We start from the raw sequence: 12109 nt of genomic DNA, 5'->3' as shown, positions 1-12109 counted from the left end.
CATGAGCTAATATCAGGACCAAAACTACTAAATAAGTTTCTATCAAAATGACACCAGAAGTAAGAAGAAACATAGAAGAAAACTTATAGCACTAACAGAACTTCAAGATTTGGGTTCTTGTCACAATGGCATACCACCCAGATTTAGCCACAGACCACAGATGACGAGGGAGTGGTTACGCATTTCTGACTGAATCAGGTTAAAAAGCACATCTCAGTGACGTTCAAGATGTAGAAAAGGATTGCAACAGACGCTAATGAAAAGGGAACATGGAGTGATCACTTTATTAAGACACTTCCTTCTCTCCCAATTCCTCAGTTGAGAAAGTCAACAATCTCAGAAGTCCCATCACAGCAGCATCCTGGCCTTGGAAGCTGAACTGAGGGCCTCTGCAGACCTTGACCTACTAAGGTATGTCTCAAAGGTCTCACAGGCAGCCATGGAAGCTTCATTACAGAGATTCTTCCTTCAAGATCCAAAAAACATTTCCCCCCAAATCAGAATAATTAGATTTAGCCGGGCGTGGTGGTACACACTGGTAATCCCAGCATTTGGGAGGCTGAGACAGAAGGATGGTGGTTCGCAGACAGCCTCAGCTACTTAGTGAGGCCCTTTCTAACTTACTGAGACCCTGCTTCAAAATAAAGAATAAAAAATAATGCTCGGTGTAGTTCGAAGGTAGAATGGCCCTGGGTTCCATTCTATCCCTAGTACTGAAACAAACAAACAAAGCCCAACTAGACTACTTAAGACTAACAGAGTTACAAATCTAAGTAAAAATCTCAAGATTCTTATCAGGGTATATGTGGCTGAACTTCAATTTCCCAACTGCAATAAGGCTTATGGTAGAAGGTTTGCTACCTAACAACTTACTAGATATCAGAATAGCCTATTATATTTCTGTGAAATACAGATTAACTTTTAGAAGATGAAAAGATTTTGCAGCCAGGCGTGGTGGCACACGCCTATGATCCCAGTGCTCACAGGTGCAAGGACAGCCTCAGCAAGCAATGAGACACCTAGGGAGACCCTGTTTCAAAAATAAAAATAAGTTGGGTATAGTGGCGCACACTTGTAATCCCAGCATTTGGGAGGCTGAGACTGGAGGATCGTGGTTCGCGGACAGCCTCAGCTACTTAACTAGGCCCTTTACAACTTAGTGAGACCCTGTTTCAAAAAAATAAAAAGATTAGAGCCAGGCATGGTGGCACACACTTGTAATCCCTACGCTTGGGAGGCTGAGACAGGAGGATCGCACAGGTTCGAAACCAGCTGTGCTGGCTTAAGAGATCCTGTTTCAAAAAAAAAAAAAGTATAATATAGGTCTGGGAGTATAGCCCGGAGGTAGAAGAGCTTCCAGGAAACCCAGGACCACCAAAAAATTTTAAAAAGAAAAAGAAACAGAAAGAAAGGAAGGAAGAAAGAAAGAAAGAAAGAAAGAAAGGTACAGCTCGGAGATAGAATTTAGATTTTGCCTACATGTAAGCAGCAGAGTTAAAAACTAAGTCTCACAACAAGCCTAGTATTAAATAATTGGTATTAACTGGTGTGTGTATGTGGTACTAGGGATTAAACCCAGGAGAACATTCTACCTCTGAGCCACATCCTCAACCCTGATTCTTCTTTAAAACGCCCAGCTTGGTATTAGCTGCCCTTTTTTTGGGCGGTACTAGGGGTGGAACCCAGGGGCATTCTACCTCCAAGCTACACACCCAGCCCTATTTTTTATTCTTTATTTGAAACAGGGTCTCACTGAGTTGCAAAGGGCCTCACTAATAGCTGAGGGTAGCTATGAACCTGTGATCCTCCTGTCTCACCTTCCCAAGTACTGGGATTACAAGTGTGCCCCACCACACCTGGCTGTATTAACTGCCTTTAAAGTATCAAGTAGGCCCTGTAAGATAGTGTCTTCACTATAGCAAGCTCTTTCCTACTAACCTATTTTTACATGTGTATGGTATTGGGGATTGAAGCAGGGGCATTCTACCTCTGAGCGACACCCCTGGCCTATTTTTAAATTTGAAACAGGGTCTCATTAGGTTGGGAGTCTCACTACTTGCTGAGGCTGTCCTCCAACCTATAATCCTGTCTCAATCTCCCAAGTACTAGGATTACAAACTTGTGCCACCATACCCTGTTTTAACCTATTTAATATTAAATCACCAATTCATGAAGTGGGTACTTTAGGTACATTTTACAGATGTAAAACTAAGGCATAGAGAGGTTAAGTGACTTGCCCCAGGCTACAGAGTTAATCACACAATCAAGATAGAGACCTAAGAACTCTGGCTGAAGAGCCCAAGATCTTAATCACCAGATTAGGATGCCTTTCTGAGGATACTGTCAGTCCATCCCACAAATAAGCAGTTAGTTAATAATCAACACCTGGACACCATGAACTCTACTAGGCAAAATTATCTATTCACATACAACCTCCACCATAAAAATCACTTCTATCTTGCCCATGGTCAGTGTGGCATTGCAAGCGTAAATGTACCCCAGAATGCTGCCTCTAAACTCTAAGCCAAAACCTAAAACTTAAACCCTCAAAGAGTAAAGTAAAACAATGATGGAGACTTTTCTCAACTTTGATGGAAGTAGATAAGCAGATAATGCTTCTACCATCTTCTCTCTCTCTTTTTTTTTTTGGCAGTAGTACTGGGGATGGAACCCAGGGGCAGTCTACCTCTGAGCTACACCCCCAGCCCTATATTTTAGTCTCTCTTATTTTTGAAACGGGGTGTTACTGAGTTGTTATGTTAAGAGTTGTTACTGAGGTGCTAAGTTGCCAAGTAGCTGAGGCTGTGCACGAACCATGATCCTCTGGTCTCTGCCTCTTGAATGCTGGGATTACAAGTGTGTGTCACCATGCCTGGCCTAAATTTATTTAAGTGTGTGTGTGTGTGTGTGTGTGTGTGTGTGTGTGTTGCTAGGGGTCAAAACTATAGGCATTCTACTTGTGACCTACACCTCCAGCCCTATTTTTATTTAAAAACAGGGTCTTGTTAGGTAGGTGAGGCTGGCTTTGAACCTCATCTACTTAACAATCCTCACCTACTAAACAATCTTCCTGTCTCAGCCTCCCAAATACTGGGATTATAGGTGTGTGTCACCATACCATACCCAACTTCTATTCCCTGGGTAGGTAGACAGAAAAGACATTTTATAAGGTCAGTCAACTACTCAGAACTCTGAATCCCAACTCAAGAAATAACTTATCACTCATTTAGACCACCAAAACATCCCATCAGAAACTGGTTTCCACCCTAGTCCATCATCTTTTCAAAGGTGGCAGAGATACTCACAGGCAAGCTGGATGGTCTTGACTGAAGACTCAGGTTCATATCTTCCTGCCCTCCCTTACTAGAGGACATCGAGGGGGCTGAGGATGCCTGAGACCCAAAAGAGTCTTGAGAAAGCTCCTAAAGAAGAAAACAAAAGCTGTGATGGCCTGGTACTGATAAGCCAGGCAGGCTTACTGCATAGTGAAAGATCCCTTTTGCAGGGAAATGGGTGTAATGACAAAGCACAATTGGGAACTGTGTTATCTGAAGGTAGAAAAATCCAAGCCATGGTGCTTTAAGTATTTCAATAGTGCACTCTTTCTAATACTATTTATATTATATATACTGTATATATTTAAGATAATGTAATATGATACATAATCCCAGTACTAGGGAAGGGAAGACAGGAGGATCACAGATTCGTGGCCAGCCTTAGCAGCTTAGGGAGATCCTTAGCAATTTAGTAAGACCCAGTTTCAAAATAAAAAAGCTAGGCGTGGTGGCGCACAATTGCAATCCCAGCATCTGGGAGGCTGAGACAGGAGGATCGTGGTTTGCAGGCAGCCTCAGCTACTGAGGCCCTGTGCAACTCAGTGAGACCCTGTTTCAAAAAATAAAGAAAAAAAAGGGGGGGAGGGCCTGGGGGTATAGCTTGGAGGTAGAAAGAAGGCCCTGGATTCTATCCCCAGTATCATAAAATAAAATAAATAAATAAAATAAAATAAAAAAGGGAATGGGGGTATAGCAGAGGCATAATGCCCCTGGGTTCAATACCTAAAAAAAGAACAAAGCTCAGATCACTATATTGTAGTCATTATCTATATCTTGTTTGCCAGACATAGCTCCAAAAGTTAAATCCACTATCAAAAAGCAGGATTAAGCACCACTGAAAATATTCTGAAGAATGTGACATCATAATTACAAATTAAAAGGTCCAAAATATTTTGAGCAACAGAAGAATGAAATGGCAGTTGGAGCCAAGCGCGGTGGCACACGCACTTGGGAGGCTGAGACAGGAGGATCATATAGGTTCGAAGCCAGCCTCAGCAACTTAGCGAGACCCTGTTTCCAAATAAAATATAAAATAGGTCTGGAAGTGTAGCCTGTAGGTAGAAGGCCCCTAGGTTCCATCCCCAGTACCACCAAAAAATAAAAATAAAAAAAGAAATGGCAGTTGGAGAAATGATTTACAATATAGCCTCCCAACATGGCAAGTCACTTGGGTGTTCAAGTTCTGATACGTTGGGGTGGGAGTGGAATGTGTGTGTGTGTTTGTTTTGTGGTACTGGGGGTTGTACCCAGGAGCATCTACCTCTGAGCTATACCCTCAGCCCCAGTTTTTCTTTTCTTTGCTTTGGTTTGCTTTTCTTGAAACAGGGTCTAAGTTGCAGGGGGCCTCACAAGTTGCTGAGGCTAGCAGGAAACCTGCAGTCCTCCTGTCTTGGCTTCTCATGTACTAGGATTACAAGTGTGCCACCAAGCCTGGCTATGCTATCTATAATTTTTTTTTTTTTTTTTTTTTTTTTTGCGGCACTGCTAGTTTTTTAAGAAAAGAAAAGAAAAGAAAAGAAAAGAGAAAGAAAAAAAAAAAAAGAGCCGGGCACGCTTGTAATCCCAGTACTTGGGAGGCCAAAACAGGAGAATGGCAGGTTCACAGCCAGCCTCAGCTACTTAGTAAGACTCTTAGCAACTTAGTGAAACCCTGTTTCAAAATAAACAGGGCTAGGGGTGTAGCTCAGAGATAGAATACACTTGGGTTCAATCTTAAGTACAGAAAGAAAGAAAGAAAGAAAGAAAGAAAGAAAGAAAGAAAGAAAGAAAGAAAGGAAGGAAGGGAGGGAGGGAAAATAAAGAGTCCCATTACCTTTGTTACCTATCTATGCAATTTTCCATCACCCTATTTCTTCTTTAGTAAGGAGAACTACTATAGGTCTGTATGCAGTTAAGAAGTTATGCCTTTATTAGTTCAATCAATCCAGTTAGCATGTTTACCCAGAGTTTAATTGCTTTTAAGTACACATTAGCGAACCAATTTGTATGGCAAAGTTCTTGTGACATCAACCCCCAACCTGTCTGTGGCTACAAAGAGAAGGGCAAGAGGCAGGGTCATCTTACCTGTGGTGGAGGGAAGCGCTGCTGGGAGTAGGCAGTTTGCTGGGACTGCTGAGACTGGGGCTGAGGATATGCAGCCTGCTGGGAGAGCGTCGAGGATGCTGGCTGCTGAGGTTGCTGCTGCTGGTAGGGAGACTGTGCCTGTGGCTGTGAGTAGGGGGGCTGGCTCTGGGGGTGCTGCTGTGTCGTGGACTGCTGGGAGGGGTATGGAGTTGGAGACTGTTGATGTGGAGGCTGGGATGGTTGCTGGGAATATGGAGGTTGAGAGGGCTGGAGCTGTGGTGGCTGAGACTGTGACTGCTGCTGATATGAAGGTTGGGTGTGAGGGGTCTGGGATGGTGGTTGCTGGGAGTAGGGTTGCTGCTGTTGCTGGGGGTGAGGACTTTGCTGGTTGTAATATGGAGTCTGGCCCTGCTGACCATACCCGCTGGGGCCTTGTTGTCCATAAGGAGGAATCTGTAGGAAAGGAAAAGATACTTTTAGCAATGACTTTCCTAACTGAAGAAGATGAGGTATTCTATCAAAAGGTATGTCCTGAGAATGGGTATAGAAAGCAGGTATGTCAAGCCCTATAATAAGAAAGTAGAGTTATTCTATCATTCCTATATAAACCGAGGCAGGAAGAATGACCAAAATTGGTTAGTAAGAGGTTTATTTACATGTAGATTGCATTCATCCCTTCAAAATTTATACCATTTAATATCTGGGCAACCTACACAAGTTCAAGAACAGCTATTTTCACCAACAAGCCTACTCTTTTTTTTTTTTTTAAATCATGGCCTAGCCTGTTTTTATATGCACTAGAAATTTGTATCCTAGCCTGGCGTGGTGGCACACCCTTGTAATCTCAGTACTTGGGAGGCTGAGACAGGAGGATTGTGGCCAGCCTCAGCTACATAGGGCCTTTACAACTTAGTGAAACCCTGTTCCAAATTAAAGAAAAAATAAATAAATAAGGGCCAGGCGTGGTGGCACACGCTTGTAATCCCCGCACTTGGGAGACAAAGACAGGAGGATCGCACAGGTTCGAGGCCAGTTGAGCTGGCTTAAGAGACCCTGTTTAAAAAAAAAAAAAAAAAAAAAAAAGTATAAAATAGGTCTGGAAATGTAGCCCAGAGGTAGAAGGGCTTCCAGGAACCCCAATACCACCAAAAAAAGAAAAGAAAAAGAAGAAAAAAAAAGGGCTGGGGGTGTAGCTCAGAGGTAGAATGCCCCTGGGTTCAATCCCCAGTACCACAAAAGAAAAAAGAAAAAAAAAAAAAAGAAAAGAAAAAGAGCCAGGCATGGCAACTCATGCTCATAATCCCAGCATTTGGGAGGCTGAGACAGGAGGATCTCACAGGTTCAAAGCCTCAGCTAAACTTAGTGAGACCCTATTTCTAAATAAAATATAAAATTGGCCTGGGAGTGTAGCTTGGAGGTAGAAAGCCCTGGGTTCTATCCCCAGTACCACCAAAAAAAAAAGTAATTTGTATAAAAGCCACAAAGAAGAATCAATAGCAGCCTGGCTTGGCCAGCTAAAAACCTAGGGTTTAGTAAGCCAGAGAGTGTGCAAATCACTAAGCTACTTTGGTTTTGCCTTTCATTTAGTCTTCATTTAAACAATATTTCAGGGCCTACTTGCTTTCTTATGCTAGCACTATTTTAGGCACTGGGGATATATCTGGTAAGTAGCTTCCCCACTGCCAAAAAAAATTCCACCTGATCTCTCCTCAGTTTTCTCAATGGAAAAAGAGAAAAAGAAAGGAAAATAAACAAGTGACAGTATCTCACTTTCTATATTAAAGGGCATCTTTACTTTAGACTTAGAAGTAACTTTAGGTTTATGTCAACACAAAAATGACGATGAAAATATAATAGTGTGGGTTTGGGGTGTAACTCAGTGGCAGAACCCTTGCTAGCATGCTCAAGGCCTTGGGTCAGCATGACCCCTCAAAAAAGATAATGGTGTGGATGGCCAAAAAGATAGGAGTCAATTTGAATATTTTAACAGTATAATTAACATTTTTATTGCTTAATCTTTTTTTTCAAGTTCCTCCTAAACATTTGTTTTGACCCAGAGAGTTGGTATGATGAACACCTTGGAAAACATCCCCAGGACATATGGTATGAATGATTTTCTTTGTAGTAGTGGTATATAGGTATCCAGCCAAGCCTTTCTTCTGTCCCACATCCCTCAGAGATCAGCACTCTGTGGGTATAAGCAGGCCAACCAAGTAAGAGAGAAAGAGAGGCTGGGGTGTAGCACAGTAGTAGAACACATTAGTATGAGCAATACCTTGGGGGGGGGAGGAAGGAAGGGAAGAAAAGAAGAGGAGACAAGAAAAGAAAGAAAAAAATAGAAGAGAAAAAGAGAAAAGAAAAATAAGCTTCCTGGTTCTGGCAGCATTTTCCTTGGAAACCTTGGCCTTATTAATAGCACACTATAACTAGATGAGCTAGCTTGTGCTCCTGTCAAGAGGCTTAGAAGTGGAGGATACATTCTCTGATTCTACAACTCATAGACAGTATCCTAGATAGCAATGAGGGTCAGAGTAATCAGTCACCATCTACCTGCTGTGCATAAGACAGGCCGCCCATAGCACTCTGCGCCCGGCCCTGCATGGTCATCGGGTACCGCTGCGGAGTCTGGGACCCATATGGCTGCCCTGGGTACCCATGTCCTTGCTGCGGTCCTGAAGGAGGTCCCTGTTGTTGCGAGTATGGGTTAGTCCCGCCATATGGCTGAGGTCTCATCTTGCCCATCTGATCCATTGGACTGGATGGCTATAAAATAAAGAGCATTTCATTAACCTGAAGCTTTGATGGCCTCTAAGAACATACAACCCAAGTATATGTGTCTCTTGAAATCTGTATGCCACATAGGAAGTGTGTTACTCTGAAAAAGTAATAGGATGGACCCACTAACCCTTGGGTGGGTCATTTAACCCTCTTCAGAAACTTGATTGTCATATATAAAATAAAAATAGCACCTGTTTGTGAAAACACCTTGTTAACTAAAAACTACTTGGTAAGTTTGGTACAACTAGAGATTGAAGGGAAAAGGCCAGGTGTAGAACAATTAATACATGCTCTCTATGGTGTAGAAATCACAACAAAGGCCCTTCCAGTGGAGAGGAAAGTCTTGTTATGCCTTAAGAGTTTGCTTCACAACATCAAACCTAAGACTTCAATATGTATGTCTAGCAGCTCAGAGATACAACATTCAGAGGCTTCTACTATTTGAATTGTGGAAACATTTTTCCTTTGCACATTCAACCTCATTTGCACTGTGTCACAAATTAAACTTATACTTTCTTCAAATAAAGCAAAGACACTAAGTAATAGTTGTCAGTTGACTGGGGATTTAATACACTGGCAGAGCAATTTCCTAGCACATATAGGCCCTGAGTTTGATCCTCAGTCCAAGGAGAATGGGGCTTAAAACAAAACAAACAAAAAAGGTAATGGTTGTTGAGGAAATAGTAACCTGAATTTCCTGACTTGTGCATCTGAAGTAAAAAAGTTCATTTACTTTAATATTCAAATTTGAGAATATAAAGATAGAACTTGTGTCTTTAAAGAACGAGATACAGAAGCCAGGACTGGTGGTACATGCCTATAATCCCATTATTTGGGAGGCTGAGACAGGAAAACCACAAGTTGAAAGCCAGCCTCAGCAAGGCCTCCAGCAACTTGGTAAGGCCATATTTCTCCATATTTCTTTCTTTTCTCCCTTCCTTCCTTCTTCTTCTTCTTCTTCTTTTTTTTTTTTTTTCAGTATTGGGGATGGAACCCAGGGGCATTCTGCCTCCGAGCTTTACCCCCAGCTCTATTTTTTTATTATTCTTTATTTTGAAATAGAGTTCTCACTGAGTTGCAAAGGGCCTGAGTAGCTGAGGCTGTCCTCAAACCGTGGTTCTCCTGTCCTAGCCTCCCAAATGCTGAGATTACAAACGTGCACCACCACACCCTACTCAGGTCATATTTCTTTTTTTTTTTTTCCGGGGGGAGGGGGGTCTAGCGATGGAACCCAGGGGCATTCGACCTCCTAGCTACAACCTCCTGAATGTTGAGATTAAGTGTGCACCACCACACCCAGCTAGGCCATATTCCAAAATAAAAAGAATGAAAGCTTAGAGGTAGGATGCTGCTTCTGGGTTCCATCCCCAGAAACACATACACACACAGAGAAGTACAGCATAGCACCACCAACAAAAATGCCAAGTAAAAGCCACAAGTATTCGTTTATAAAAAAAAAAGTTCTTTCTAGCTCTTGAAGAAACAGGTTCAATTAGCTCACTCAGTGTGTGTGTGTGTGTGTGTGTGTGTGTGTGTGTGTGTGTGTGTGTGTGTGTGTGTGTTACTGAGGAACTGAACCCAGGGTTATTCTACCTCTAAGCTACACCCAAACCCTTTTTTGTGTACATGGTACTGGGGAACAAACCCAGGAGCATTCTATCTCTGAGCTACACCCTGAGCTCTGGTTTTTTTTTTTTTTTAATTTATTTTTTTATTTTTTTGGTGGTACTGGGGGTGGGATCCAGAGGCTTTCTACCCTGGGCTATACTCCCAGACCTTTTTTTAAAAAAATATTTTATTTGGAAAGAGGGTCTCACTAAGTTGCTGAGAGCCTCACTAAGGCTGGCTTCGAACCTGTGCGATCCTCCTGTCTCAGCCTCCCAAGTGCGGAGATTACAAGCGTGGGCCACCATGCCCGGCCTTTTTAAAAATTTTTATCTTGAAAGAGGCTCACGAGGTTGATGAGCGTCTCACTACTTGCAGTGGGTGCCCTCAAACCTGTGATCCTCCTGTCTTAGACTCCCAAGTACTAGGATTATAGGCATACGCCATCATGCCTGGCTTATCTTTTTTTTTTTAAAAATATGATCTCGCTAGGTTGCTGAAAGTCTCCCTAAATTGCTGAAGCCCTCCTCCAAAATGTGATTCTCCTGTTTTAGCCTCTCAAGTACTGAAATTACAGGCATGTGCCACCACACCTGGCTTGTTCAATTTTCAACATGTCTTTATCCTATCAGACTTTTTCATAAAACAGCCCTAGCGTTACTTTCCTCCACCAGAGATAACACCTGTATCTATTGGTGATGTGAAGGAGAGAAGGGTTTTTAATTTCTCCAAAACATACCCAGTTGGGGGACAGGTTTAGGTCTGATAAACTTGAAATAGAATCTCAAATTAAGAGTGGAGGATAGATATTAGTAATCTAAGTCTATCATTAACTCTGAAATTGAGTTCATTGGTTCTCAAAATTTAGCATGCATCAAAATCATCTGGAGGGCTTGGTAAAGCCACAGACCACTGGGAATCACCCTAAGTCTGATTTAGTAGGCTCAGGGCGGGGCCTAGACTATACATTCGCAACAAGGTGGTGCTGGTGCTCTGCGTCTAGGGACCACTTTAAGAACCACTGGTCTAAGCTAGATGTGATGATGCTACTCAATACTTGGAAGGCTGTGGCAGGAGATCACCAAGGCTGTGGTCAATATGGGCAACTTAACAAGACCCTTTCCCAAAATAAAACTTAAGGATTGGAGTTATAGCTCAAAGGTAGAGCAACCCTGACTTCAATCCCCAGTACAGCAAAAACAAACACTGATCTAGCAGGTACCACGGTGCATTCCTATAACCACAGTGCTTAGCAGACTGAGACAGGAGAATCACAGGTTCAAGGCCAGCCTCAGCAACTTAGTGAGACTGTTTCAAAACAAACAAACAAAAAACTATTGGTCTAGATTATCTTTGGGGTCCTTTCTAGTTCTGTTATTTTATAAGGGGCATCCAACCAATTGTTTTTCTGTACCTATCCACCCCCTTTTTAAGAATGCTACTAAAATAGGGTTGAAGGTGCAACTCAGAGGTAGAATGCCTCTGAATTCAGCCTCCAGTGTGTGTGTGTGTGTGTGTGTGTGTGTGTGTGAGAGAGAGAGAGAGAGAGAGAGAGAGAGAGAGAGAGGAGGAGAAGAAGGAGGAGGAGGAGGAGGAGGAGGAGGAGGAGGAGGAGAAAGCTACTAAATGTTTTATAATAGGAGAATTAGAGGCTGGATTTGACAGTACACACATATGATCCCAGCAAGTAGGGAGTCTGAGCAGCAGAATCAACAAGCTTGAGGCCAACCTGGCCAACTTAGCGAGACTATCAAAATAAAGAATAAGGAGCCGCATGCTCCTAATCACCACGCTTGGGAAGCTGAGACAGTAGGATTGCGCAGGTTCGAAGCCAGTCTCGGCTACTTAGTGAGGCTCTCAGCAACTTAGTGAGACCCTATTTCCAAATTAAAAAATATAAAATAGGTTTGGGAGTATAGCCCAGAGGTAGAAAGTCCCTGGGTTCCACAAAAAAAAAAAAAAAAAAAAAAAAAAAAAAAAAAAAAAGGAGGAGCAGGAGGAAGGCTAGGATGTATCTCAAGAGGCAAAGCACTTGCCTGGCAAGTGCCACCGCCCTGGGTTCGATCTCCAGTCCAAAAAAAAGGAAAGAAAGAAAAGAAAAGAAAAGAAAAGAAAAGAAAAGAAAAGAAAAGAGCTGGGATGAGGCTCGGTTGTAGAGCGGCCCTGGGTTCAATCTCTGCTACCCCAGAGTAGGGGGTGGGGGGCAGAGGAAATAATGCTATCATGAAGGAAAATAGACAGGGCAATAATCCACAAAGGCAGAGTCCTCTCTCAGGGTACAACTGAAATCTCAGCTAAAAAGGTAATGATAATGTTGGGAGTACTGT

General features: G+C 42.6%; 1 protein-coding gene across 3 annotated transcripts in view; it reads right to left on the bottom strand.

Annotated features, from left to right (window-relative positions):
* The window catches only part of ARID1A (AT-rich interaction domain 1A), a gene marked incomplete at both ends in the record, with an annotated part of 104666 nt that overhangs the window by 55228 nt on the left and 37329 nt on the right, over window positions 1-12109 (bottom strand). For all 3 annotated transcript variants that reach the window (XM_080691922.1, XM_080691924.1, XM_080691923.1), the window contains 3 exons: window positions 3306-3422; window positions 5400-5852; window positions 7950-8162. In XM_080691922.1, coding sequence (XP_080548048.1) covers window positions 3306-3422; window positions 5400-5852; window positions 7950-8162 — 783 coding nt within the window. The remainder of the gene's footprint in view (window positions 1-3305; window positions 3423-5399; window positions 5853-7949; window positions 8163-12109) is intronic.

Source organism: Muscardinus avellanarius (genome assembly GCF_963383645.1).
Source record: "Muscardinus avellanarius genome assembly, chromosome: 3".
Taxonomy (NCBI): Eukaryota; Metazoa; Chordata; class Mammalia; order Rodentia; family Gliridae; genus Muscardinus; species Muscardinus avellanarius.
The sequence above is the reverse complement of the archived record's forward strand: the minus strand, read 5'-3'. Positions and strand labels throughout refer to the sequence as shown.